The sequence below is a fragment of the Rousettus aegyptiacus genome, unplaced genomic scaffold, assembly GCF_014176215.1.
Source record: "Rousettus aegyptiacus isolate mRouAeg1 unplaced genomic scaffold, mRouAeg1.p scaffold_m13_p_8, whole genome shotgun sequence".
Lineage (NCBI taxonomy): Eukaryota > Metazoa > Chordata > Mammalia > Chiroptera > Pteropodidae > Rousettus > Rousettus aegyptiacus.
In genome coordinates this window covers 30,557,740-30,583,785 of record NW_023416311.1, presented here as the reverse complement: position 1 = coordinate 30,583,785, position 26,046 = coordinate 30,557,740, and the positions used below count along the sequence as shown (strand labels likewise).

At 47.0% G+C, this 26,046-nt stretch overlaps 2 protein-coding genes and 1 pseudogene across 6 annotated transcripts; 2 read left to right on the top strand and 1 right to left on the bottom strand.

Moving 5' to 3' along the window:
* Positions 1 to 43: 43 nt before the first annotated feature.
* Positions 44 to 9,347, top strand: BUD31 (BUD31 homolog). 3 transcript variants are annotated; one of them, XM_016159012.2, is made up of 6 exons: positions 44 to 199; positions 1,183 to 1,318; positions 1,717 to 1,844; positions 7,067 to 7,189; positions 7,405 to 7,571; positions 9,100 to 9,347. In XM_016159012.2, exons 3-6 carry the CDS (start codon positions 1,751 to 1,753, stop codon positions 9,148 to 9,150), a joined length of 435 nt encoding a protein of 144 aa, XP_016014498.1. In that variant the 5' UTR covers positions 44 to 199; positions 1,183 to 1,318; positions 1,717 to 1,750; the 3' UTR covers positions 9,151 to 9,347. The 3 variants fall into 3 exon arrangements, with proteins under 3 accessions (XP_016014498.1, XP_016014499.1, XP_016014500.1); XM_016159013.2 differs by lacking the exon at positions 44 to 199 and adding an exon at positions 216 to 345; XM_016159014.2 differs by lacking the exon at positions 44 to 199 and adding an exon at positions 300 to 318.
* Positions 5,837 to 5,952, top strand: LOC118607388 (annotated as a pseudogene).
* Positions 8,822 to 25,990, bottom strand: LOC107517853 (pentatricopeptide repeat-containing protein 1, mitochondrial). Of its 3 annotated transcripts, XM_016158999.2 has the most exons (9): positions 25,720 to 25,983; positions 23,494 to 23,998; positions 21,315 to 21,455; positions 18,381 to 18,599; positions 16,464 to 16,565; positions 13,880 to 14,587; positions 12,628 to 12,744; positions 11,696 to 11,878; positions 8,822 to 9,979 (listed from the first exon to the last, which is right to left on the bottom strand). In XM_016158999.2, exons 2-9 carry the CDS (start codon positions 23,974 to 23,976, stop codon positions 9,797 to 9,799), a joined length of 2,136 nt encoding a protein of 711 aa, XP_016014485.2. In that variant the 5' UTR covers positions 23,977 to 23,998; positions 25,720 to 25,983; the 3' UTR covers positions 8,822 to 9,796. The 3 variants fall into 3 exon arrangements, 2 of the variants coding, with proteins under 2 accessions (XP_016014485.2, XP_016014487.2); XR_001598672.2 differs by lacking the exon at positions 8,822 to 9,979 and having other exon boundaries at positions 11,781 to 11,878; positions 12,494 to 12,744; positions 25,720 to 25,990; XM_016159001.2 differs by lacking the exons at positions 8,822 to 9,979; positions 11,696 to 11,878 and adding an exon at positions 11,890 to 12,126 and having other exon boundaries at positions 25,720 to 25,990.
* Between the last annotated feature and the right edge of the window lie 56 nt (positions 25,991 to 26,046).

Sequence of the window (26,046 nt, the reverse complement as noted above, 5' to 3'; positions counted from 1 at the left end):
CCGGGCACTCCCCGAGAAGTAATAGCAAAAAGCAACAGGAGCTCTGGATTTCTATACAGGCAGAGTTTGGGTCACCTAAGATGACGCAATCTCCGCACGAAGCGGGGCAGGATTCCGCGAGGACCTCATCCTAAAGCGATCACCTGGGAAGCGGAAGCCGTCGATAAAGAAACGGCGGTCGACGGCGACAGAGGTTCCGGTAGGTGTTTTTTATTTTGTTCTCCAGTACCTTGGTAATGGCTGGGGCCAGGGATCAGAAGTCTGTATTGGTCCAGAGGGCGTTCTGAACGGCTGGACTGGGACGGGTTCGGGATTCTGGTCGGCATCAGTTCCGGAGAGGAGGCGGTACCTCGCTTTCTCTTATTTCTTCGCCCCCATCTCGCTACTGTTTTCTCTGCTAAGAGCGTTTTCTGTCTAAAAACTGGTTGTTGTTGTAAGCCAGGTTCAGATGCCGACCTCTTTATGAGCCTTTTCTACAATTCCGGCTGTAACGTCTTCCCTCGGAACGCCTTTCCACTCGCCGCTTCTCCCGAGTGCTACTAACTCTCTCATACCGCCCCACAACTCTTCTTGATCTAATTTATCTTCTACCTGTTATCTCCCATGGGAGTCCTCCTCTGACTCCTTGGCTAGGCCAGGGCCCTCGAATTTCCCTGGGTGATGACAGAGTGATCATTCTCATGTCTTTGTCCTTCCAGCCCCTGTGTGCTGGGGCAGGGGCCAGATTCCATCCATCTCTAGCTTTAGCGTGGGCGAGACAAGTGCAAAGACCACTGATTTGAGAGTCAGAACTCCATAATTAGAGTCATACCCTGCCAGTTCCCAGCTATGTGACCCTAATTTTAGCTTTTGGAGTTTGATTTCTCATCCGTAAGGTGGTTATGTAGAAATCATGAAAAGAGGTTTGGGGGGGGGGGGGACTTTGTAAACCATCAGGCACCCCTGGAAGGGAGTGACTGAATGAATTTGGGAGAGAGGACTCTCCCATGCTTAAAGGTGAGAGATAATCTGATTTCTCTTTGCCACCTAGGAAATGCTTTGAAGTTTGAAAAAAATACTTTGGTATTTATAAAATGGCTGGACTCTTATATGAGCTTTACATGACTTGCCTCTATGTAGTATGTTTGTTGGGTGTAAAAGAGACCTTGGCAATCTGGCTAATCTGCTGCCCTTGTTTTACAGATGCGACTAAGGAACAGAGAAGGAATGTGACCTCCCCAAAGTCACAGAGTAACTGGTAGAGCTGGCCAAGAACCTAAACCTGTAACTAAAGAGACCAGCGATTTTTCTGTTGTACTCTTGGGAAGCAGACACTAAGGTACTTTTGTTTTATACTGTCTTTTTCCCTTTTAAACACTCATTTTCTAAGCTCCCCAAACCATAGGTCTCGCACTGTATTGCCACCTTCTCAGGGAGAGGTTGTGTTTTATTCTTTGTTTATGTTCCCAATAACCAGTACAGAGAAGGCTCATAGTTGATGTCAGTTAATGATAAGAGCAAAAACCTAATAAGCACATGTTTCACACCTGGCATGTTTTATACAATTATAATTAACTCTTCACACTGACCCTATAATGGAGGTTCTGTTATATCCCCTTTTTACAGATGAGGTAATAAGAGGGGAGTGAGTGAGCACCTAATAGTGGCTGGTGAAGGCTTTTGGGGATCCGAGTTTCAGAAACCAATTCATTTCATTTCCCCTCCTTCCCCCCTCAGATCTTTGCAAATTATCTTGTGGGGGGAAAAAAAAATGCCTAAAGTCAAAAGAAGCCGGAAAGCTCCCCCAGATGGCTGGGAGTTGATTGAGCCAACACTGGATGAATTAGATCAAAAGATGAGAGAAGGTGAGTAGGGGAGTCCCTGTCTTGGTGGGCTGCATTCAAAGGTCACAGGTTTAGATGCCCCCAGGGTCCAGGCATAAAGGAAAGCATAAATGCAAGGGGTTGGGGGGCAATACTTTGGCCTCCTGATACTGACATGTTTCGTTTGCTTATTAACTCATCTTCTAAGCTCATAGGAATACAGTAAGTGTTGGAAAGCAAGATAACACTAATGAAAAGGTACTCAAAACCATTTGTGGGGTAAATACTCAGTAGAGGGACTGCTGGATCATATGGTAGGTAGATAAATTCTTAGTTTTTTGAGGAACCTCCATAGTATTTCCCATAGTGGCTGTACCAATTCGCAGTCCCATCAGCAGTGTATGAGGGTTCCTTTTTCTCCACATTCTCTTCAACACTTGTTATTACTTGATTATAGCTATTCTAACAGATGTGAGATGGTATCTCAGTGTAGTTTCGATTTGCATTTCCGTAATAGCTAGCGATGTTGATCATCTTTTCCTATATTTGTTGGCCATTTGTATGTCCTCTAGGGAGAGGTGTCTGTGACATGTACGATATTCTTTATCTCCAAAAGAAGTATTTTTTCTCCCGTTTTTATTTAACCATATAGCCCTTCAGCATTTCTTTGCTTTCCCGTTTTGCTCTTACTTCCACGATAGAGAAAACAAAGTGGATGGCAGGTGGTGCCCAACTTGGCTTCAGAATTGGAAACAATAGGGAACTCTGGGTATGTGGCAGTCTGGAGAGGAACAGAAGCTGCTGCTTACCTGGAGCCCATTTTACCAGGTGGAATGCAAGCTCAGCATTACCAGATTTGCTAATTTTTTTCCCAAGAGCAGTCAGAAATCCAACTGTCTTATGTGAACTGTTGTAATTTAAAATTTAAACTAAAAAGTTTGTGGGAAGAGCCAAATAAAGTCTGCCTTCAGGTTCGCTGGGGCTCCAACTTCCAGTTTGTAGCCTCCAGCACAAGTTTTGCTTGTAGGCCATGAAGGACCCTTCTGTGGCCTTTGGCATTACTAGGCCTGTCCTCTTTATCTGAGAGCCATTTGCAATTGGCACTGTTATCTTAGGAAGGAATATTTCTGTTTTCTCTTTTAGTTTGTCTCCAGTATTTCCTAGCTTAGCACAACTTCTCAGCTCTTCATATGTCTTTTAGTTCATTAGTCAAGATTTTGCATAGCCACTGTTGCCCTATAAGTCCTCAAAACAAACAAACAAACAAACAAAAAAAGCCTGATTATAAGGACCGAGGAGCAGAGATGGGGGAAATTATGTGTGGCAGAGGGTTTTATGGGGATTGACAAGGGCACTATCTCTTTGTGACCAGGACATGTAAATAGCTGTTTTTATAAGGACTTTATACTAGTTAACAATCAAGCATAATCAACACTTGCCTAAGAAACATTTAGACTTTTTAAGAGTAATACTGTAAAATAATTGTTTTCCAGATTTTGAAGTTAATGGGCAGTTTTTGGCATTAGCAAAGAGGCAAAAACCTAAGTCTAGTCTATACCATGATATCCCCTACCTCTAGCCTCTTCATACCTTCATAGTGACAGGAAGGCATCACCCATTGAAAACTGCCTTCCACTTTTTGAATCTGTAGAAAATAATATCCTGGAATGTTTACATGATCTTTTGAAAATGGGTCAAAAAAAAAAAAGATTTTAAAAATGCAGGTGATGCTATGATTAAATATTGAGAAAAGACTCAATAGTATAGAGAGGGAGGTTCCACTTCCACACTGGCAGCGTGAGTTCCTAGCCCACCCACCCCCCTAACCCCGCCATTTCCTCAGCGATCTCATCCAGTCGCATGGCTTTCCCCACTCTTTACCAAGTGACCAGATGTCTTCTCTAGCCTTGACTCTACAGTAGACTGTACCAACTGCCTATTGGATGGCCCCATTTGGATATCTAAAAACATTTCAAACTTAACATGTCCAGAACTGAATCCTCTTTCACCCACCCCAGAGCTGCTTCCCTTCTCAGGCTACAAACTACAGAGCTGTCCATGACTCCCCTCTTTCTTTTATTCTTTCTATCAAAGCATCCATAACATCTAGATTCCTAAAAAGGGCGCCAGAACAGAGTGGGAAAATTGTTACAGAGAAATAAGACTTGAGACAAAAATCAACAAAATACAACATCTGGATGTTATTTGGATTTTAATTCAGACACACTAGTTGTCAACAGGTATTTTTGAGGCAATCAGTGAAAATTGAACATTAACTGTATATGGGATGCCAATAAGAAATAACGGTTGATTTCATTGCATGAGATATTAACATAGGTATTTTTAAATCCTTAGTACGTTAGAGATGTGTACGTACTTATGTGATGCTTAATGTTTGTGATTCATTTTTAAATACTCGAATTCCCCAAATACTCATCACTCCCCAAAGTGGGGAGAACTAGATAAAATAAAACTAGCTATTAGTACTTGTTGAAATTGGGTAATAAGTACTGGAGCGTTCAATAAAATGTCTTTTTGTGTGTATATTTGAAATTATTCATAGTGAAAATCTTAGAAAATTAATGAATCTAAAATCTGGCTCTTTTTATCCCATCTACCCCCACTACCTGGTCCAAACTACCCTCACCTGTCATCTGAATTACTGCAATAGCTTTCTGCTTCTCTCCCTACAGTCATTCTCTAAGGGCAGCCGGGGCGAGGGTTTTAAGTCAAGTCAGATCATATCACTTTCTGCTCAGCATCCTCCAATGGCTCACCTCCCCATCAGTGCAAAATCAAAGTTCTTTTGTGGCCTTCCAAGTCAAATACACACTTGCCCCAGGTCCTTTTTGAACTCCATCCCCTACCTTTCTCCCTCACTCCCCACCAACCCTCCCCCCCACCTCCGGCTGCTCCTTGATCCCCAGCTACAGTCTTGCCCTCAGGGTCTTTGTTTATTCTGTCTCTTAAGCATATTTGTCCTTCATTTTTCTTTTTTATTGAGATATAATTGACTTAAAACACTATATTAGTTTTGGTGTGCAACTAGTGATTTGATATATGTATATATTGTAAAAAGATTAACACAATAAGTTTAGTAAACATCCATCACTTCACATAATTTTTTTCCTCATAAAGCGAACTTTTGAGATCTACTCTTTTAGCAACTTTCAAATAGACAATTCAGTATTTTTAACTGTAGTCACTGTGCTGCACAATACATCGCTAGGATTTTTTTTATCTTATAAAGTATGTACCTGCACCTGTTTCTCCTGCCCTCCAGCCCACCAACACCCCTTGTTTCTTAAGGTCTCTGATCAGATATCTCCTTCGATCACCTATATAAAATGGCAGTCCTGTTCCCACTTTCTATCTCCTTCCATTTTTTCTTTTTCTCTGGCCATTACCACTTGCCACCAGATGACAAAATGCTTCCATCTCCTGGAACTCAGCTCTGGGGCATCTCTGTCTTCTGCACTGCTATGTCTTGGGCACCCAGGGCAGGGCCTTGCCCCCAGCAGGCACACAGTGTACACTTGCATCAAAACCTGCCTTTTGCTTGAATCACAGAATCCTGTTGAGCTGAATTATAAATTCTAGGTAATAAAATGGCCTCAGAGTTGGAGAAATGGAGGTAATAGTTTTGTTTGTTTGTTTTTACTGTTCCTCATCTTTCTCTTCTGCCTTAAAAATGAAGAGTGGTAGACAAAGATCAGCTTATAACTGAAAGAAAGTTGCCTCATGGCACGTGCAAGGGTGTGAGATGCTCCTGCTCCTGTAGGTATTGATGGATTGATGGAGCAATGGTTTCCTGCAGGACTGCATGCTGTGACCTTTCAGGCGTGTCCAATTTTTTTTTCTCTTAAAGGACTTTGGTTGGGAAATGAAATTAGAGATACCTTAAAGATTATTAGGATGGCCAACTATGGACCCAGAATTATTTCGAAAATTATGCTGTAGGGGATGTGGTTCCATAGTGTAGCTTTGCACACAGAAGATCCTGAGTTCATACCCCAGTGGAGCCACAGTCCATGGTCTACGGCCATGCCACCCTGAACAAGCCGGATGTCTGATCTCAGAAGCTAAGCAGGGTCGGGCCTGGTTAGTACTTGGATGGGAGACCACCTATGAAGACCAGGTGCTGTAGGCACAAATAATAAATTTAAAAAAAAGAAAGAAAGAAATAGGTTGGAAGGAGAAAGACCAGAGGTTGCCTTTGAATGACTTCTTAAAATCTTTGTTTTCTAATTTAGCTGATTAAAAAGGCATTTTAAATCTAAAACAACATACTTTATAAAATAAAGAAGTCCAGGGAATGTATTATTGTGCAGCATGGTGACTATAGTTAACAATACTGAATTGTATATTTGAAAGTTGTTAAAAGAGTAGATCTCAAAAATCCCATCACAAGAAACTTTAAATTTAAAACAATTAAATCATGGATTTTTTTTTTTTTAAATTTTAAATAACAACTCCATTAAGATAGAAATCATATGTAAAATTTGCCCTTTTAAAGTGTTCAAATAATAAGGGGAGTTCAGTATATTCAGAGTTTGGCAACCAGCACCACAATCAGCTTTACATTTCATCACTCCCAAAAGAAATCCCATACCCTTTAGTGGTCATCCTCCCTCCCCTCCTTTTTCCTCACATCTCCCAATTCTAGGCAACCAGTAATCTACTTTGTCTCTAAAGACACAGAATCACAATAGGTGGGCTTTAGGGACTAGTTTCTTTCACTTAGTATAATGTTTTCAAGGTTCATCCAGGTTTTAGCATTTATTAGTACTCCATAACTTTATATAGACTAAATAATATTCCATTGTATGGGTAGGTGCCATTTTATCTTTTCTTCAGTTGATGGGACACTAGGGTTTCTCTTTTTTGGCTTTTGTGAATAATGCTTCTGTGAACATTTATATATAAGTTTTTGTGTATATGTGTTTCCCATTCTCTTGGATATATACCCAGGAGTAGAATTTCTAAGTCATGTGGTAACTCTGTGTTTAACTTTCTTAGGAACCACCAGACTTTCCACAATGACTGTATCATTTTATATTCCCATCAGCAGCGTGTGAGGATTCTGATTTCTTCACATCCTCAATATTCGTTATTGTCTGTCATTTTGATTGTAGTCAACCTAGTGGGTATAAAGTAGGATTTATTCTTTATTTCTAGTTATTAAAAAGAAAAAAACTCACTGCATCCTATGCAGATTAACCCTACTTGCCCAAACAAGCAAACACACACCTTTTTCTCCCCAGCTGAAACAGAACCTCATGAGGGGAAGAGGAAAGTGGAATCTCTGTGGCCCATCTTCAGGATCCATCACCAGAAAACCCGCTATATTTTTGACCTCTTCTACAAGCGGAAAGCCATAAGCAGAGGTAATTGGCTAAATTCTCTTGTTCTTTCCAGCTCGAGTAGCTTTCATATTTAAGTAATGGCTGTTTCAAGTTTCATGATTTTTCTTACCACGAAAAAAGGGGGAGGGACCCATGTTGGCCAAATATTCTTTTTAATGATATAGTGATGGGTTGGGGGGCGGGGCGGTAAGCTTTGTTACACCATGTGTAATGCCCTTTCACCATCTTTCTGACAGAACTATATGAATATTGTATTAAAGAAGGCTATGCAGACAAAAACCTGATCGCAAAATGGAAAAAGCAGGGTTACGAGAACTTATGTTGCCTGCGGTGCATTCAGACACGGGACACCAATTTTGGGACGAATTGCATTTGCCGGGTCCCCAAAAGCAAGCTAGAAGTGGTAATGTCTCTACCCCTATAATGTCTGACGATTTGAGTTTGATGTAACTTTTCAGTTCAGAATTCTGTCCTAGTTGATCCCAAGGGATTTTATACTCTTTGGCCATCCCCACTGGGAGTGAGTCCCTCTGTTCAGGAATTCATGCTAGGTAGGTTGGCAATAATCGTGTTTGCTAGGTCTGGGGGCTAGTCTCAACTCCACATTTGGGCAAGTTATTGAACTCCAAGCCTCACTAATGAAATGGGAGAATGACACCCACCCCCAAAGTAGTTGGGAGGACTGTCAGGGAGGAGTGAGCCAGTCAGCATTACTGACCCTCTGGTGGCCCATTTTTCCAGGCCTCCTTTTCCTTACAATTACACTTTAATTGCACTACATTTTGTCTGTTAGAACTTTTTGTTCCAAAATAGGCTGGGCAGCTCGGTAATGGTACTGAATGTGCAGTAGCTGAGCTCAGGGTGCAAACCCCTCTGAAATGGAGGTGCAGGAGGAGAGAAATTACTGGGGTGTTGGCCATTAGTGGCTTTCGAGTGCACCCCTTGGCTGACTGTTGTGAGCCCAACTGGGAGGTCAGACCAGATTGTCCATCTTTTGGGTTAGCCTTTCACACAGGTATCATCACAGGGTCTCTTTATTCTGCAGATTAGTTAGAATTTATAGAGCTTCAGCTCTGGGTCAAGGGCTTTAGCTCAATAAGCAACTCTGCCCTAAATCATCTGGAAGGTCAAGGATAGGGATTTTAAGCAGTGGAAAGTGAGAGCTGCCTCCCCAAGGAAAGGCTCTGGGTGTTAGTTTTCTGCAGAGCAGGGACGGTAAGCAGGCCGCAGAAGCCCCGCTCATCTGAAAGCATTAGGATTCCATGGCAGTGTCTGATTGGGGGTACTGCCCCAGCCCTGTGGCCAAAACAAAGCCTGCTTTAGATTTATTTAGTTGAGTTTCACCCAACTAATAAGATCTTTGCTTAGACAAGGTTTTTACTCAGAAAAAAAGGAACAAGGAAAATAAATATAAACCACTGCTCTGAGATCTTGTGTCTGCTGGGCAGGCACCTGGCCTGGGGGACAAGACTATTCTATTGCCTTACAGATTCTATGTACACCCTTCTTCCCCAGTGTCCTCTCTAGAAAGTCCCCTAGCCCAGAGGAGGCCCTGAGGCCTCTGGCTCTGAGCCCCCTGAGCAGTAGCAGATCTGCCTCCATTTCATTGCAGGGTATGTCATGCTTGCTTCACAGAATAACAAGAATCATTCACAGATTTTTACCCCTTTTGGGGGAAAAAAGTGTTTATGTTGAATTTCCATAAATTAAATGCACAGAGATGTAACTTCAATGTCAACAGCAGCTGTTTACATCTTCACGAGAAAACCAAATTTTCACCATCCAAAACTGTCACAGAGGAGTTTCTGAGGCATGTCCTATAGTGAGTGACTGTCCTGTTGCCAACCTTCTTGCCAGAGAATTACTGTGGGGGGAGGGGAGGCAGGTGGCATTTGGTGGAAGTGCAGTGTCTCAGCTGTCCTCTGTTGCAGGGTCGGATCATCGAGTGCACACACTGTGGCTGCAGGGGCTGCTCTGGCTGAGGCCCTCAGGCCCTGACCCCTCTCCACCCAGGAGGCTGGACTTCGCAGGTTTCTGCCTGTTGCACCACCCCCTTTTCTGGGAGCAGCTCTTCTCGTAGAGCGGTGCCCCAGGCTTGAGTTGGAACACGGTCTCTGCGTGAATGAAGGCTTTGGTGTTTCATCAGCCATGATTTATAGAAATAAAACTTTTAAACTTTTGGGCCCTGTGTTCATTCTTTCAGAGTTAGCAGTCTGTGGGACCTAATGGGAGAGCACCAGGCCCTGGAGACCAGTCGCTTGGGACCTGATACTGAGTTCACCTCCTAGGTGCCTTATCACCTTAGTCAAGTTCACGTCCTTTATCAGAAATGGGGATGACACCCTCTGAGGCAAGGATGGCCTGAGATGACCTGCCAAGTTGCCTAGGCTACATTGGGACCAGCCGTGAATTTGTCAAGCATGCTGGGTCCAGCATCCATCCTTACCATTTGTCCACCTGCAAAATGCTTCAGCTCTTACTCTGGCCAGACCTTTCCTTCATGCTTGAGGCTACACCAGCAAATCCATGTATCTTTAATATGAAAGGAACTCCCGGGACTCCCACAAAGTACTGTGAAGGCTGTGTACTTTGTTCCAGCTCTGCCAGAGCTCCCCTGAGGCCTCTTTATCACCTCCCCACAAGGTCGCCATCCACATCGGCCTTGGGGATAGTGTCTTGGTCCCCCTTGGGCTTGGTCCGGAACTTCTCCCATGGGTGGGGGGTTTCCTCTGCTGGCATCACTTTTAGCCACTGCTTATAATAAGCTCGAAAGCCATCAATCTTCTCCAAGTAGGTGTTTTTTCCTTTGTACTGTAATTGGAAAAGCATGGGATTCTGGAGTTTAGAGGAACCACAATTAGAATCACTGCACACTACCTACAGCTAATCCCAAACCCCAGCAGCTGGTTCAGGCCTCAGGGAAGTTGTTCCTCCTTCCAGGGGAGAGGGCACGAAAGTTGTTCAATACTTGAGTAGCTTACTGGAGAGAAGCATGTACCATGAGGCAGACCCATATTCCCATCTGCTAACAAATCCTAAAGAAGTGTTGCTCTGCTCCTATCTCCAGGGATGTCCTCCTAACCACCCAAGTCAGAATCTCTGGGTCCCACCAATTCTGCCTCTACAGTCTGCTGAATGTCTCCCCCTCGGCATAGCTATTGTCTGTTTACTGACTGTCATCTCAGCACTACTGCAGTGGTCTCTATAAAAAGATGGAAAGAAAAGGAAATAAGATGTACCAGGCAAATACCAAAAGAAAGCTGGTAGAGGAATAGAAGAAACAAACTATCAGAGATAAAGATCACAAATGATAAAAGGTTTGAATCAAAGTATTTAAGAATTCTAAATTTGTATGTACCTAATGCAACTGAAAGTACATAAAGCAAAAACTTGACAATCACCAATAAAAATAAGTACACCATGATAAGGGAGTATGAATGTGTAGTTTGAATATAATAACCTTTGAGGCCTATGGTAGTCTGGTGACTGCTGACTGAACCTGAGGAGACCATTAGTGGTCCCTACACCACAGTGAAGAGAGTCCACTAACTAGAAGATATCTGCAATATGCAACCAACCAAACACTAGTATCCAGAATATATAAAGAACTCTGAGGATTCGGTAAGACAAGACTAACAACCAACTGTTAAAAGATGCCCAGCTATGCCCTCTGCCTAGCATATTCTCCACTGCTGTTTCACTAATTCTTAGCCTTCAAAATGACACTCAATTACCATACCTGCATGGCCGTCCTTGACCCCATGCCCCCAAGGCTTGGTGTGTCCTTGCTGACTTAACCTCCCTCCCCATTGGGATTGTGCTCCTCCAGGCCACAGTTGCTCTGGAGGAGCTCGGCACAGATTTGACTCAGTAAACCTAAAAACAACCCCCAGGGACTGACAGCCTCAGAACAGTAGGGAGAGAAGTGGCCATTACAGAACAGATCTACCATTGCCCTACTGCCATCTCCATTCACTTGACGACAATCTACATGGTTATCAGGCAGTGATCAGGCACCAGGAATCCAGCTGAGCAAGGTAGACAGTCTCCACCTCTAGGGGCTTATGATTTCGTTAAGGCAAGAGGCACACGTGTACATGTAATTACAGGCTGTGAAACAAGGAAAAGAAATAGTGCTGTATGTAATGGGGAGAGAGGCAGCCAACAGGGTATCTCTGAGAAAGCCATTTAAGGGGAGACCTAGAGGATTAGAAGGAACCAGTTATGGGAAAAGCAGAGAAAGCCTATTCAAGGCACAATACAAAAAGCCTGAGGCAGGAAAGAGGCTGGTATTATCTAGAGAGAACAAAAGTCTAGTAGGACTGACAGAGTGAACAAATGGAAGACTGGTCTGAGATGAAATGAGCCCCATGGACAGGGACTCGCAAGCTGTAGTCTGAGTTTCTGATTTCTCCTAAGGGAAGCTATGGACAGTTTAAAGCAAGGGAATGCCAAATCCCAGAACCAGTGGTCGGGGGTGGCACTGGTTAAGGAGACAATGGGCACATTAGAGCTTGGTGCACATACCCGGTCAAAGGTAGGTGGGTACTGGGCTGCAAACTCCAATTGGCGGATAACCACTTCATTCACTGGGACTCTGTTGTGCTTCATGTCCTTTAAGATACCAATAAGATAGGTGTAGTCCAGCTTCTTGATGGCTGCGTTGATGAGGGTGCTGTAGATATGGGCATTGGGGGTCATCTGGAATTTCTGGAACATCACAGACATACATTCAGAGAGATGATGATGACTTGGGGCAAAGCGGCCTGCTGCAGCATGTCCAGCTTGAGTTGCCCAGCTAGTCAGGTCTGCTCTGCAGACGAGCAACCAGGGACAAGGGCAGAACTGCATAGTGACCATGGGCTGTACTGTCCAATCCAAAAGGACAGCACGCATGCCCCATTCTGTAGGTCCAACCCACATGGCTGAGGACCTTAACCCTCACAGTCCTGAGGAACCTGGACAGAAAGAATGCTTCTTTCAGAGGTTAATGGACTCAGGCAGTATACCATGGATCGGAAACGCTCTCCTCCATTCTTGCCTGTGGGTTTACTGCAAACCCCTACCCCGCAAGAATTCTGATACATTCCTGCTCCATTCTACCCGCTCTCTCTCCAGAGTGTCAGGACAAAGACCTGGTCCCACCCCTCGATCTCATCCCACTGCTACCCCCTTTAAGACTGTAATATTCCTGCTCTCAATGCCCATCCTGCAGCAGCTCACCAGGGCCTGCATACTGTCTCTCAAAGAGGGCCAATAATCATTCTATACTTGAAGCTAGAGTGATCGCACTCTCCCCCCCCACCCTCCCCCGCATATACATACTGTTTATCTTGTCTGGGTGTAGAGACCTGGCCAGGTTGGAAGGGTTCCCACTTGCCTCCACCCAACTTTCTTCCTGAGCACCCCTCAAGTGCTCCTCAGCACCAGAGATCCTGCCCAAGCCTGGGCACACTCACTTTCATGTCTGCCAGCAGCTGCAGACCATCCTTTGGCCTGTGGCACCCGATGGCCAAATTACAGAATGTCTGCACGTTAGGGACAATTCCCCTCTTTGCCAGGACTGGCAGCAGCGCCTGTGAGGACAAATATGGTATCATGGTAAGCTGTAACTCACCAGCTCTGGCAAGAACCTTCTCTAGCAAAGCCCATGGCTGGACACTGGAGACCCCAAGGGCACAGCTCCGCTCCAAGGCCTCAGGCTCCCTCTGCTGGCCACACTGGGCACTAGCCTCAGCTTGGCATTCAAAGGACCAGGGAGCTGTCCAGTCACCTCTCAGAGCCTAGATCCCCAGAATTTAGCCACCCTACAAGTACCTTCTTGCCTTCAAGGTTGCCTCTCCCCAATAGGCTATCCCATCTCCCTGAATGCCTTTAATGTTCCTGCCCCTCTCTGCTCCTCTGTTGGCCAGCCACCCATGCACTTGAGCCTTCAATGTCCATGGAGCTGGCACCAGGGGCCCTAGGGGCTCATGGTCCAGGGTGGGAGACAACACCGACAACAATGTGAGAAGTGCTGAAGGGCCTGGGCAGGGGGTGAGGAAGAAGACAAAGAACATCTACTCAGCCTGGCTGGGTCAGAGAGAGTCCTCAGGAGGGGCTCTATCGTATCTAGCTTAAATAAAAATAAGTATACTCTGCACTATGGGCTCGAAGGCAGAGGCTAATGTCTTTGTCATCTTGGATGCTCATCAGTGTTCTGGCAAAAAAAGGCATCACACAGAAACATGTCATATAAATGTCCTCATCGGTGAAATGGGGAGAGCCAGATATCAGCAGTGTCTTCCGGTGTGGTCAATAAAGACACAAATGGATGTGAAGCACTTAGAACAGCATCTAGCAGAGTAAGTGTGATGTCGGCAAAGTGGGGGTGGGGGTGTCTGAAGAGTACGGACACTCAGCCACCAGCTTCTCAGGCCACATGTTCCCACGGCCCCCTGTGCCCTTGTTAGTGTGAGGATATGTTTGGTGTCTGCTCCTACCAACCTGTGAGGAGGGCAGGGAGTGGAGCTGGCTAGTTCATCACTCAATTTCCAGCTTCTCAGCAGAGACCAGGCCCAGAACAGGGGCTCTGGACAGTCTACCCGCTGACTGTAGGAATGGAAGACACACCTGGCAGGAGAGCCGGGTTCCACAGTTGGAGGGTCAAAGGAGGGAAGGGGAACAAGTGGCCACAGCCCACACCCCAGTGTTTGACTCCACACCCCTCACCTTCGCCCCCTCCAGATCACCCAGCTTGCTCTTCTTCCTCATGAGAGTGTTGAAGAATGTCACATCAGCCTCCACCTGGTGCATGTCCAGGACTGTCAGCAGTGAGGACTCTGCAGGGCTCCCGGGCTCCACGACTTCAGCCAGCAATGTGAGGGTTTTGATGTCAGGCCTGAGCCCATGCTCTGCCATCTTGCCCAGGAAGCCCTCCAGGCCCCCCATCAAGGCCAGCCTGTCAGCTGGGGTGGTCACGGTCCCAAAGGAAACCACATCCTGCGGGACCGCCCCCAAAGTCAAGAGGTTGGCCTCTAGCCCCCACGGAGGCAGCTCTGGGGCCATGGAAGAGAGGGCCACTGCATTGTCAGGGTCAACTTTGGTTTCCACCTCAGACTGAGTCTTGCTGGGGACTCTGGCCTCCTGAGGCTCTGGAGGCCTCTCAAGTGCTTGAGAAGGTTCCAGAAACAGCTGCTTTTCCAGGGTCTCTACATGCAGCCTGGCTGAGACGCCATTGACAGTCCCAGCTTGGGCTTTCCTCCTTGCCTGCAGCCCACCTGCCAGGGGCTGGAGCAGCACCATCTCCTCCCTGGGCCTCAGGAGCAGTGCTGAGGCCACCTCTGGGTCCCCCAGGCCACAGTCCCGGGCTGCCCCCAACAGCAGGTTGTAGCTGTGCCGGCTTGGCTGGAGCCCCAGACTCAGCATCTGCCTCCACACCTGCCATGAGAGACAAGCCTCAGCTCCATGCTCCCTCTTAGGACGCAGATAGTATCTGACCCCACACCAAGCTATGGGCAACTAAGAATCTGAAGAATCTGGGAACTCTCTGAGAGACTTCATGGGGTGCCACTCCTTTCCTCCTTTTACCTCACCCCAAAACTGTTCTTGTACTTTGTTTCATCCCTCCACCCTCTCCCAGGGCCCCTGTACCAGGGAATAGGCTTTGTCCTGGGTCTATGCCCACCTCTGTACTTCCCTGGGATAGACAGCCAGAGCACCTAGGTTCAGGAAGAGTCAAGGTCAACTTCAGGATTGGATTCAGCTGCACTCCCTGAGTGCCTACTGTGCGCTTCTCATACTTGAGAGCACAGAACGAGTGTGGGTGGAAGGGAACTAAACCAGGTAGAGTGCCTCATAACCTGTGGGCCTAAGCAGCCACATTTCCTCTCAAGATGCTGTGTTCTCCAAAAAGGGCTGCTCTGATCATGTCTGGGTAACTCTGACACCAAGATGGCACCACATGTGCTCAAGGTCTTACTTGCTCCTCTTCATTTCTGGGCTCAAGAGGAGGCTACACTCAGTGGACCTAGAGCTCACATCTGACTTCCTGCCCATATCAGGGACCAGTGTGCAGGTGAGGTGGGGGCTGCTCAGGTCCAGGTGGTCTTGACAGGCACTTCCACAGAGAATGTTGACAGAATTGAGTTTTAGCAGGGACAAAGACACTATCTCACAGTGGCAAGTTCTGACTCTAGAGTCAGACGAACCTTGGTTCAAATCCCAGCTCTGCTGCTTAGTGGCTGTGGGACCTTAGGCAAGTTATTTAACCTTTGGGAGCCTCAGTTTCCTTGCCTGTAAAACGGGGCTACTGGTGCCTAGTTCAAACAGTTTAATAAGTGCATGACACTGTGCACAGCTGTTAGTATTACAGACTGTTTCTAACTAGAATAGATCTAGGCCAAACAGAAGAAGGAACTAGGTCTTGACTCGTTTTCACTATAAAGAAGCTGGCTGATGGCCAGAGGATGGCTGGCAGCCACTGCTTCCAGGGTATCTGCAGAGGAGAGACAAGTATTTGGTCCAGGGCTGTCCCAGATCACTGGGGCTTAAATTCTGTGCAGCCCAACTGCCTAGAGATCCTGCTGAAATGCAGATCTGGTCGCAGCGTCTGTTGGGAGTGCAGGGAGTCTGCGACCCTGCCTTTCTGGCAAGTCCCAAATAAGGTTAATGCTGCTGGTCTCTGTTCTCCACCCACTACCAAACCTGGAGGGCTCTAGATAAGCTTTGGTTACTTTACCACTCCGAGGAGCTAGGAAAACAGCTGTGGTACCACTGCTAATACTGCATACCCACTTGATGAGGGGGGCTCTCTCCAGGAGTCTGAGGTGAGGTTAGATCAGCATGTCTCGACTTTGACATCTATGAGACTCTCCTAGGACTACATGCATCTCCTGGGTTCCCCTACAGAGTACTGGGGCAGGGGGGAAGGCTGTGAGGGATGGTTGAATAAGCACCCCAGGTGGGTTTGCTGCAGGCATTCAGGGACCATAACCTTAGCCAATGCAAGCGGGCTGCACAGAAGGCTGTTGAGCAGCATGAGAAAGTGGGAGATGGCTGTGCCCTCACTCTCAGAGCAGCCATTCTACCACCACCTCCAATGGCCTCCTCTCCCTGCCATCTGTAAAATGGGGTGAGTGGGGGGAGCACTGTGCTCTGGAAAGACCAAAAAATCAAAAATATGAAGACACTCAGCACAGGGCAATAGCAGGAGCTCAAGAAATGAACACAGGATCATCATTTGCACCTGACCACAGGTGCACAAGAGAAGCAGAGCAGCAGGAGAGACAGGAAGGCATAGCCAGGAGGGACAGACCTGCAGGGCGTATCGGAAGCCTGTCTTCTTGTCCTGGATGCAGCCCATGAGCAGGAAACTGAAGGTTTCCTCTGTGACTGCATGCCCTTTATGAACAATTTCCTGGGGGAGAAAATGAGGAGGTCCAGTTAGAAACCTATGGGAGAGCCCAGACCCACCCAATGGGTCTGACTCTGGGCAGACATTTCCAGGTGCACATCTTGAAGAGGTGAGGCCTGAATCCAGCTCTAGGGTCAGCTCAAAACCAGCTCCTGAGCAAAGCTGACTGCCACCTACAGTTCCTCCTTTCTTTCCCAGGCCTCCCTCCTCCCAGCTGCTCCTATCATTTCTGTGCAGCTCTTCTGCAAAGACCGCCCCAGTGGTTACTTGTAGCCACTGTACTCGAGACTTTGGAATTGCAGAGCTGGCTTCAAGTCCCAGGTTTACCACTGGCCAGCTGTGGGAGAGTCAGCAAGGCTCCCCAGTCTTAGTTTCCTCATCTGTGGAATAGGGTCACAGGTAGAATTTGCCTTACAATATCTTTGGAACAACCACACAAGATGGTGTGGTCACTGCACACAGCAAGTGCTCACAGCACTAGTTACCACTGGCCTCTCTCAGGCCTGGTGGGACTGGCCATTGACTTCTTGAGACATTGCTTCTACCTCTCAGCACCTCAGGCTCTACTCCTCGAGCCTGTCTTCCTCTATCTCTTGTCAGCAGGAGGGCTCCCGCCCCATGGCTGCCACTTTCCCACCTCCTCCTCTGTCGCCAACCCTTCTACCTCAGTGAGGTTTTACTCCGTGCTCTCTCCTGTACAATCTCAGCTATTTCTTAACTGGTCCCCTCCTCACCAACCAGAGTGGACCTGCCTAAAATACCAATCTGACATCTCTGGACAGGTCAGGTCAGAGACTCATCAGCCACACTCCTTCCGGAAGCTTCAGGTACTGGTCTCGCCCATAGCACCCTCTGGAGGGATTTGTCCCTCACAGGGAGGTCTCCAAGTTTAAGAATCCATGATCCTGCCTCTCCAACAGGGCAGGCCCACTCAAACCAGCTAACCCAGGGACTGGCCAAAGGCTGCTCTGCACCACATGGTGCCTGCACAGTCCAGGTCCTCTCTCCTGGGATGGACAGGAGGGATGTACCTGCATGCGGTGAGGAAAAGCATCAGTCAGTAATATAAGGAGTGAGACAGTAGCCCAGTCACTTTGGGTAGAACATAAGAACAGAGAGTGAGATATGCCTGAGTGAAGAGTATGAGGACAAGGCTGCCAAGGGCCTTGCTGAGCCCTGACACTGCCCTGGTTCTCCTGAGGTTTGGTTGTGCATCTGTCTCAATTTCTTACAACCTGAGAAAGCAGAACCACCACCCTGCTTGTGGTCCTCCCTGCTCAAACCTCCTCCTAGTCTTCTCTGTATACCGAAAATAAAAACCCTTCTTACAAGGCCACTGGGGAGGAGAAGAAGCTGCAGGCCAAAGCCCTAATGCAGACAGGACCCTGCTCAAGTACTCCCATGCCTCAAGGGAAACTTGCCTATTTCCCTCAAACCTGACACACTGACCGGCTGGATTCCACAGCTCCCTGGACACTGGAGCTTTTTCTTCTAAGCAGGAGGCTCACCCTGGGGAACACCAACTCATCCTAATTGCTATGAGGCTGCCCTCTTCCATGACATTATGAAGTCCCACACAGCAGGACAGCACACACAACCTACCTCCCTCATGGGGCTGGGGGCCTCTCTGGCCATCAGACCAAGGCATCTAAGAGCAGAGTCTCGTCACATTCATCTGTGAACCCAGAACCCAGCACGGGGCCTGTCTCATTGGCCCCTGAATCTTCTGCATGAAGGACACAAATGGCCACAGCCTCACACATACTACATGGGGCAGGTCTCAAGTGGGAGGCAGGCAGGAAGAAAGGGTGTGCCCACCTTGAACACATCGAGGCACATCCTGAGGTCTGCACACATGGCAGCCATCTTCAGCAGAGCATGGTATGTTTTCAAGTTGAGCTGGAAGTTTCTGGCCTGGAGCTGCTGCCGTAGCTTCTGGGCACTCTGCAGAGCGGAGTCCTTCCAGGGGGACTCAGCACAGACGTTGAACAGGGCTGTATAGGTGGCATCTGAGGGTTCCAGGTCCCGCTTTTTCATCTGTGGAAATGGAGAGAAACTTGAAGGTGGCTCACACACAGGTGACAGCTAATCCAAGAGGATGCTAGAGAGGACTCTGTTATTGTATTAAAACGCCTGGAAGTGAGACCTGTGCTAAGGCAGAGTTGAGTGACACATCAGAGCTTGGCTTTCCAAATCCAACTCAGCCAGGACTCTGAAAACTGACCCCACATCCCTGTTGCCTCAAACAAGAAACCATCCCCCCCACGGCACTCATCAGCCCAGCCTGGGCCTGAGGTGCTTGAAGCAGGGTCCTCCTGATGTTCCCACCCTTTGACCTACAAGGCTGCCCTGACTGTTATGGGGCCCTGGGGTGAATCTGCTCTAGGAAAGAGCAGGAGGGAGCAATCAAAGCCCAGCTCTAGTGTTTACTAACTAAAGGGTCATGGGCAAGGTAGCTCCTTATTGGAAATACAAAGATGATATTGTCACCTTGAAAGGTTGTTGCAAGGATTGGGGAAGAGAGTGGCCCCCAGACCAGCAGCAGCCAGAAGCATGCTACTACAACACATCTCAGGGCCCACCACCCTGAGCAGTCACAAACCCCAGGCTGGAGCTGACACTGTGCTTATCAAGCCCACTGGTAACTGAGCCCCTGGTAAAGACAAGCATTCACTGTTCCACAGAGAAGGGCCACCTGACCAGGGGCAGGCAATAAGCTGCTTCACAGAGGACTATGAAGAACTCTGCTTTTAAAGTCAGGTTGTTTAGGGTTCAAATCCCAACTCCAGGGTAACCTTGGACAAGCCTCTTTATCTCTCTGGGCCTCAGTTTCTGAAAAATGGAGATGGTGATCCCAACATCGAGGATGACAGATGCTCTATATGTATTCATACTTTCGACAGATGTGTACTAAGGACTTATTAGAAGCCAGGCACTAGCAACCAGTGGTCACCAGGACAGACACAGCCTGTCTTTACTGAGCTTACACCCCAGAAGGGGAGACACATGACAGACAAATAACCAGCAACTATAGTGAATGCCACAAAGGACGCCCATGGAAAAAGGATAGAAAGGGAAAAACAGCACCTTCACAGTGGAGAAACCTGGCAAATACCACGTAATCAAGTGACCAAGGTACATGTCACCTGTGGTAAGTCATGCTGTTGTCGTGAATCCCTAGTAAGAGATGGGTACTTCGCCTCTGTGCTATTCTTTCTCCAAACCCACATCCCCAGTCTTATCATGAGAAAGTACAGATTCTCAAATGATGGACATTCTACAAAATCCCTGACCAGTACTCTGAAAAACTGTGAAGGTCATGAAAAACAAGGAATCTCAGAAAATGTCACAGACTGAAGGAGCCAGTATAAGAACCCATATCAGATACAGGAAAGAAAGAGGACAGCTGTTGCGGGTGCCGGTTAGGAAGAAGAGTCTGAGTCTGGAAATGCATTAACTAACATGGATAAGGGAGAGGGGATGAATGGCAATGCTGGCATCCCCACCCCCCGTCTCCATGGCTTTTATTCTCTCTCACACAAAGCTATTATTAGTTACTATCAGGTTAGTAATTACAAACCACAGCCAACTCCCAAACTCAGCCTCAAGGCCACCACCGTGTTATCAGGGACTGCAGGCATCTCTCACAACAATCACAGTGAAAAAACTGGTGAAACCCAAATACAGCCTGGAGTTCAGTTAACAGTAATGAAATAATGGTGGTTTCTTAGTTTTGACAAATGTACCATCATAACATATGATGTTAACGTGGGGAAAGGGAATGTGAGGGTATTTGTGAACTTTCTACACTATCTTTGTAACTTTTCCATAAATCTAAAATTATTCCAAAATAAGAAGTTTATTGGGGGGGGGGGGGGCGGAGGAGGAAGCAGCAAAGTAATAAGAGTTAAGTAGAGTGGACTCGGCTTCTCTGAGGTGATGTATGGGAAGTCACTAAAGGATTCTCTGAATGTAAGAAGTGCTGCTAAGGACTCTTAATCGAGAGCCACAATAAATGCCCCTCCTCCCCTTCATTTAGCACCTGAATGTTTTTCTGCTGGCTAGGTGTTCAGGGCAGCCTCTTGTTCTTCAATGCCATGACATTTAGTTTTTCGGGTGTTTTTTTTTTTTTAAAGGATATGTTCAGGCCTGGAGTAGGAGTGTCCCAAATGACAAGACTAGGGTTCCCAAGAATCTGCTGGAGTAAGGGATGTCTCAGCTTCTGGCTACAAAAGATAGGATCGCTTCTGGCTACAAAAGATAGGATCACTTCTGCTAGAGTCCACAGCTCTTTCCCAACTCACGAAAGAAATAGCTTCCTGGCTGAGAATAACAAATATGCCACATCCCAGAGATGAGTGAATGTAAAGTAAAACCATCATCCCTGAGGAATGAAAGCCCTTTTTCAAAGGACCAGCTTTGGAAGAAAGGTGCATGTGTATGCATTTGTGTAGGGTGAGGGTAGGGATAAAAGAAAAGGAGCACAAACTGGGAATAGCAGTGGAAAAACAAATAGGGCCTGCCATGGTCTAGACAGATGTTGGAGGACTTCCCACCTCATCTAATTATCCGAGATCACCTCCATTTTACAGATGATGAAACCGAGGCCAGGGAGGTTAAATCATCTGCCCAGAGTCATGCACTAGCAGGTGACACATTCAGAATTTGCAGCTAGTTTTTTTTAGTACCCAAACCCATGCTCTTTGGAGCCCTGCCCCTGCCACCCCTACGCGCCCCCCCCCCCACACTCACATCGTTGTAGAGCCTGAAGGCCTTCTTCAAGTAGCCAGCCCGCCCACAGCCCCCAATCAGCACCGTGTAGTTACACTCAAGAGGCTGGAGTCGCTCCTCCTTCAGCATCTGCCTCTCAAACAAGTCCAGGGCCTCAGCCAGCTGTGGGAGGAAGAAGGAACAAGGGAGGGGAGTGTGGGTGGCCTCGAAACCCTCAGCAAATGGAGGGAGGCTGAGACTGAGGGACCCTCCCTAAACCTAGATCAGGCCTACTCAGGAGCCAAACACTTACCCTGGGCCTCTGTCACTAGCTTCTTGGTCCCTGTGCTCTGCAGCATGGGAGCTATGTGGTAGCCAGAAAGGAAAGTCCATTGGATTCCCACCACCTATGGAAGCTCTCAACCCTACTGCCATGGCTACCTTCCCTCTAGCCAGAAGAGGAACTTCTTGAGGGCAGGGGCCAAAGATGTCTTGCATCTCTGTGAGCCTATTGTGGAGCCAGGGCCTGGTACTCAGTTAAGTCCTCAGAAAACGTTAAATCTGTGACTCTCAGGACCCATCTTGCCCTCACTTCTTTGCTGGCCCCACCCATAGTATCCAAGCTGAACAGGAGGCTGGGTTCTAGTCAGTCTGGTGGGCATGCTGGGAACCGCTATGCTGCACAAACACAGGGGGCCATTCACAGCAACAGCCTGCAGCAGTTTGGGTGACTAGCTTTATCCAACTGCAAACTCCCTTGGGCCACAGCAGTCTTTATCCCCATTCCCACCCTTAAACCATTTATATTCAAATCTTTGGTTCACTCCTTTACTAGTTTTTTTTTCATCTGTGCATTCAAACAGTAGTTACTGAGTCCTACTATGTGCCAGGCAAGATCTATTTGCAGGAGATACAGCAGGAAACAAGAGGGAGTTCCCTCATGGAGCTCATCTTCTAGTGTGGAAAGACAGATATTATACAAGACAACTAAAAAAATATATAGTATATCAAATGATGATAGGTGCTATGAACAAAAATGAAGTAGTAAGGACCAGAAGAAGGGTATGGGAGATTCAGTTTTAGATACCACAGCTTAGCAGGGCCTCACCCAGATGACAGGTGAACAAAGATCTGAAGGAGGTGCTATCTGAGGAAACAGCCAGAGCAAAGGCCCTGAATCTCAAGATGGGTCCTGAGATTCACAGTATGCTTGGGAGTTAGAGGAGCAGAGAGGAGGCTAGGAGGCTGCAGCAGAGTAAGCAGGCATAGTAAAGGTGGGTAGAGGGGTGGTGGTGGTAGATCTTGTAGGCTTCATAAGCCATTGTAAGGACTTTGGTTTTTCTTTCCCAATTTTTCATTATGAAAAATTTCAAATATACACAAAAGTAGAGAGAACAGTGTTAATCACAATGATTATTAATGTTAGGCCAATCTTGTTTCACCTCTACCCTGCACTCCTCCTCCAAACAGAATTTCTTAAAGCAAATGCAAGACATGCTCCCATTTCATTCATAAAGTCTTCAACACGTACCTCTAAGTGAATTTTAAACATAAATGGAATGTTACTATCAATATGTAAGAAAGCAAACATCTTCAATGTCACTGAATACAGTGGGAGTTTTGGAGAGGAGTAAAGCTATCTGCTTTCTGGTTTAACAGGACGGCTCTGAGCTGTGAGCCGACATCTGGGCAGGAGGTAGCAACGGCAGTGGGGAGCCCAGTAACAAGTGCAACAGCTGAGGGGGGCAAGGAGAAGGCTAAGCCAGAGCGTTCAGGGGTCGGGTTTTGAGAAGTGATGGGACCAGCCACATTTTGAAATTAGAGCTGATAAGAGAAAGAGTTAGGAATGACCTAAAGGCATTTGGCTTGAGCAGATCGAATAGTGGGAGTGACATTTAGATGAAAAAAAGTGTAATGAAAACAAGGTTGGAAACAAAAATTTCAGGTCGATGTGGGTAAATGTAAGGGAGAAGCGAGAAGGTAGCTAGATACACAGATAGGGAGTCCACAGGAAGACCAGGCTAGAGATACGAATATGAGGGGACACTGAAAGCAGGAGTCTGGCGGGTCACCTGGTATAGCACCCAGAGAGAGTAAAAGGAGAAAACAGCCCTGAGCATCCCAACCTTTAGAGACTGAGAATGTAGGGTAGTCCCTCACAAAGTACTGAGCTACCATGGATACAGGAGCCAGGAGCAGCAGAATCCAAAGGTTCCCTCACCTTTCCTTCCTTGACCAGGCGTTTGCACTGAAAGAAGTACCAGTAAGGGGTGTTTCTCCGGCCCCGCCATGATTTTGGCTCCAGCTCCCTTTCTTCATCCTCTTCAACACTCTGTTCTCTGAGCCGCAGGTTATACAACTGGGCCGTTGATTTGCGGAACATTCTCTGGGAGGAGTATTTATCAGAGAGGGTTCCAAAGCTGTCCTCCTCCTCCTCTTTCTCCTGGGTAGCCACAGGGCTGGGCTGGCTCAGGTCAGAGCTGAAGCTGCGCATGTTCTTCTGGCTCCCCTGGATGAGGGGCAGCTGAGAGAGAGAGCTGCTGAAGGCTGCTGGTGTTGGCCCAGTCAGCCCCATGGCCCTCAGCCATGCAAGACTCTCCCTACCTCCTGCCCACCTGGCTCTGAGAGGGTCAAGGTGTTGCAAGACCGACAGTGCCCTGGGGCAGGGGTTGGAGAAGAGCCGGGCAAGTCTCACAAGGTCCATCTCTGGCTTTTACCTCCAGGGCCTAATATAGGTCAGAAAAAATAATGAAGTCAATTCAGGTTCGTAGCCCAAAAACGCAGAAAGACAGAGAACTGCTTACAAGCTGAGCCCTGAGGTTAGAAAGCCTAGCTTCTGACTAAAGCTCTACCAAATACCCAGCCATGGATCCCTGGGCCCTCACTGCTCTGGCCTCAGTTTCCTTGCCTGCGAACTGGGGTTAACTATGTCACCTATACAGCACTAGGCAATGACTGAATGAGGTCTCCGATACACTGCATGCAGCACAGTGCTGGCACAGTAGACACACAATAGATATAAGCTATTGATATTATCAAGCCCTGATGTAAGGGCACAGGTACTGAAATCAGAGCTAAGTTTGAGTCCTAGCTAGAATTGTGTGACTATGCCCATTACTTGACATTCGTGTGCCTCAAATTCTTCAGCTGCAAAGGTTAAGTTTAAGGTTAAAAGGTTAAATGAGATGTTTTTAGCACAATGCCTTGCATTTAACAGGTGTTCAAAAAATTGTAGCTATTATCATTTATTAGGGGAAAAAATGTTGGCATTCTGGGCCTCTGCACAAGAGAGCTAACTCAAGCATTTCTTTTCTGCAAAAGTTGTGGACAAATAGGCTAGAGCTGTGCTATCCAATCTTATAGCTACTGGCCACATGTGGCTACTGAGCACATGAAATGTAGCTAATTGGATATGCGCCAGAAGTATAAAATACACACCATATTTCTAAGACTGTGTACAAAAAAATCAATATTAAATACACACATCATTTTACATGTTGAAATAATATTCTGGATACTCTGGGCTAAAGAAAATTTAACATTAATTAGAAATTTCTTTTGACTTTAATATGGCTACTTGAAAATTTTAAATTATATATATAATTATATATGTACATATACAGCTGTTGGGCAATGCTAGGCTAGAGGTCCTACTCTGCATACTTGAAACTCATAATATCAAAATAACCACCATGAAAATATTTTATATTGGATTACTGTTAAAAGACCTCAGAGGTGATGGCAGACTGAACAGATTAATTACTGACTTGCTGGGGGCCCTGCAGCAGTGCTGTGGGGAAGACTAGCTAGCTGTGGAACTGGGCTGGTTTTAAATCCAGGTCAAGGACAACCAGCAGCTTGTGACACTAGTGCTGAGGACCTTTACTGGTAATTCCATATCTGGTGAATCCTGCGACTCCAATAGAAACATAATGCACATGCGTACGTAATTTCAAATTTTTAAATAGCCACATTAATTAAAGTGTTTACATGCATTAAATGAAATGCACGGGATTATCAAAAAAATTGAAATAGGTATCACATGTTTTAAAAACAAACTTATGCTATACTATTATATATGCTTCTTTTCAACACACTAAAAACGAGAACCTATCATCCTGTCAAAATAGTAATAAGTGGAAATTATAGCTTGTATTGTTGAAGATACTCTATCTCCAACTACTCATTTACATTCATCCCCACTTGAAATCACGACTTAGTTTTGGGCACTAATGCTACTGTCGGTCTGGGAAGGAAATGCTCAATTTCACAGAGACAATAAAGATGTAATTTTCTTCCTACTCAAATTCATTAATCTGCCCAGGCTAATAACCCCTGAATTAGACACGCTGCCGCTGTTTTCTCTCCGCCCCTCCCCAGACGCCCCCAGGGAGCCTCAGGCCAACCGACCCCTCTACAGTGGCCTTTACAGCTTCGCGTTACTCACCGGACGCCCCCGGCCAAACCTTGTCTGGTACACTCGCTGCCCTTCTGGCCTGTCCCCGTCCAGGTTCCGGGATCCTGTGAGGGTCAACTACAAACTCACTCCGAGACTGGCCCAGTGAACGCGGCCTCAGCGCCTGCCCGCCCTGCGTCGCCCACCCGCCGGATCCCGCGTCCCCGCCTCGCCGCACGAGGTTCTCCTTCCCAGCCACCTTCTCCCAGGAGATCGTCCCAGCCGACCTGGCGCAGGCGCAGTCTGAGTCGCGAACTCCGCATGTACAGATTTCCCTGCGTGAGGCCAGGCGGGTGTTCGGCTGGCGGCTAGCCGGGC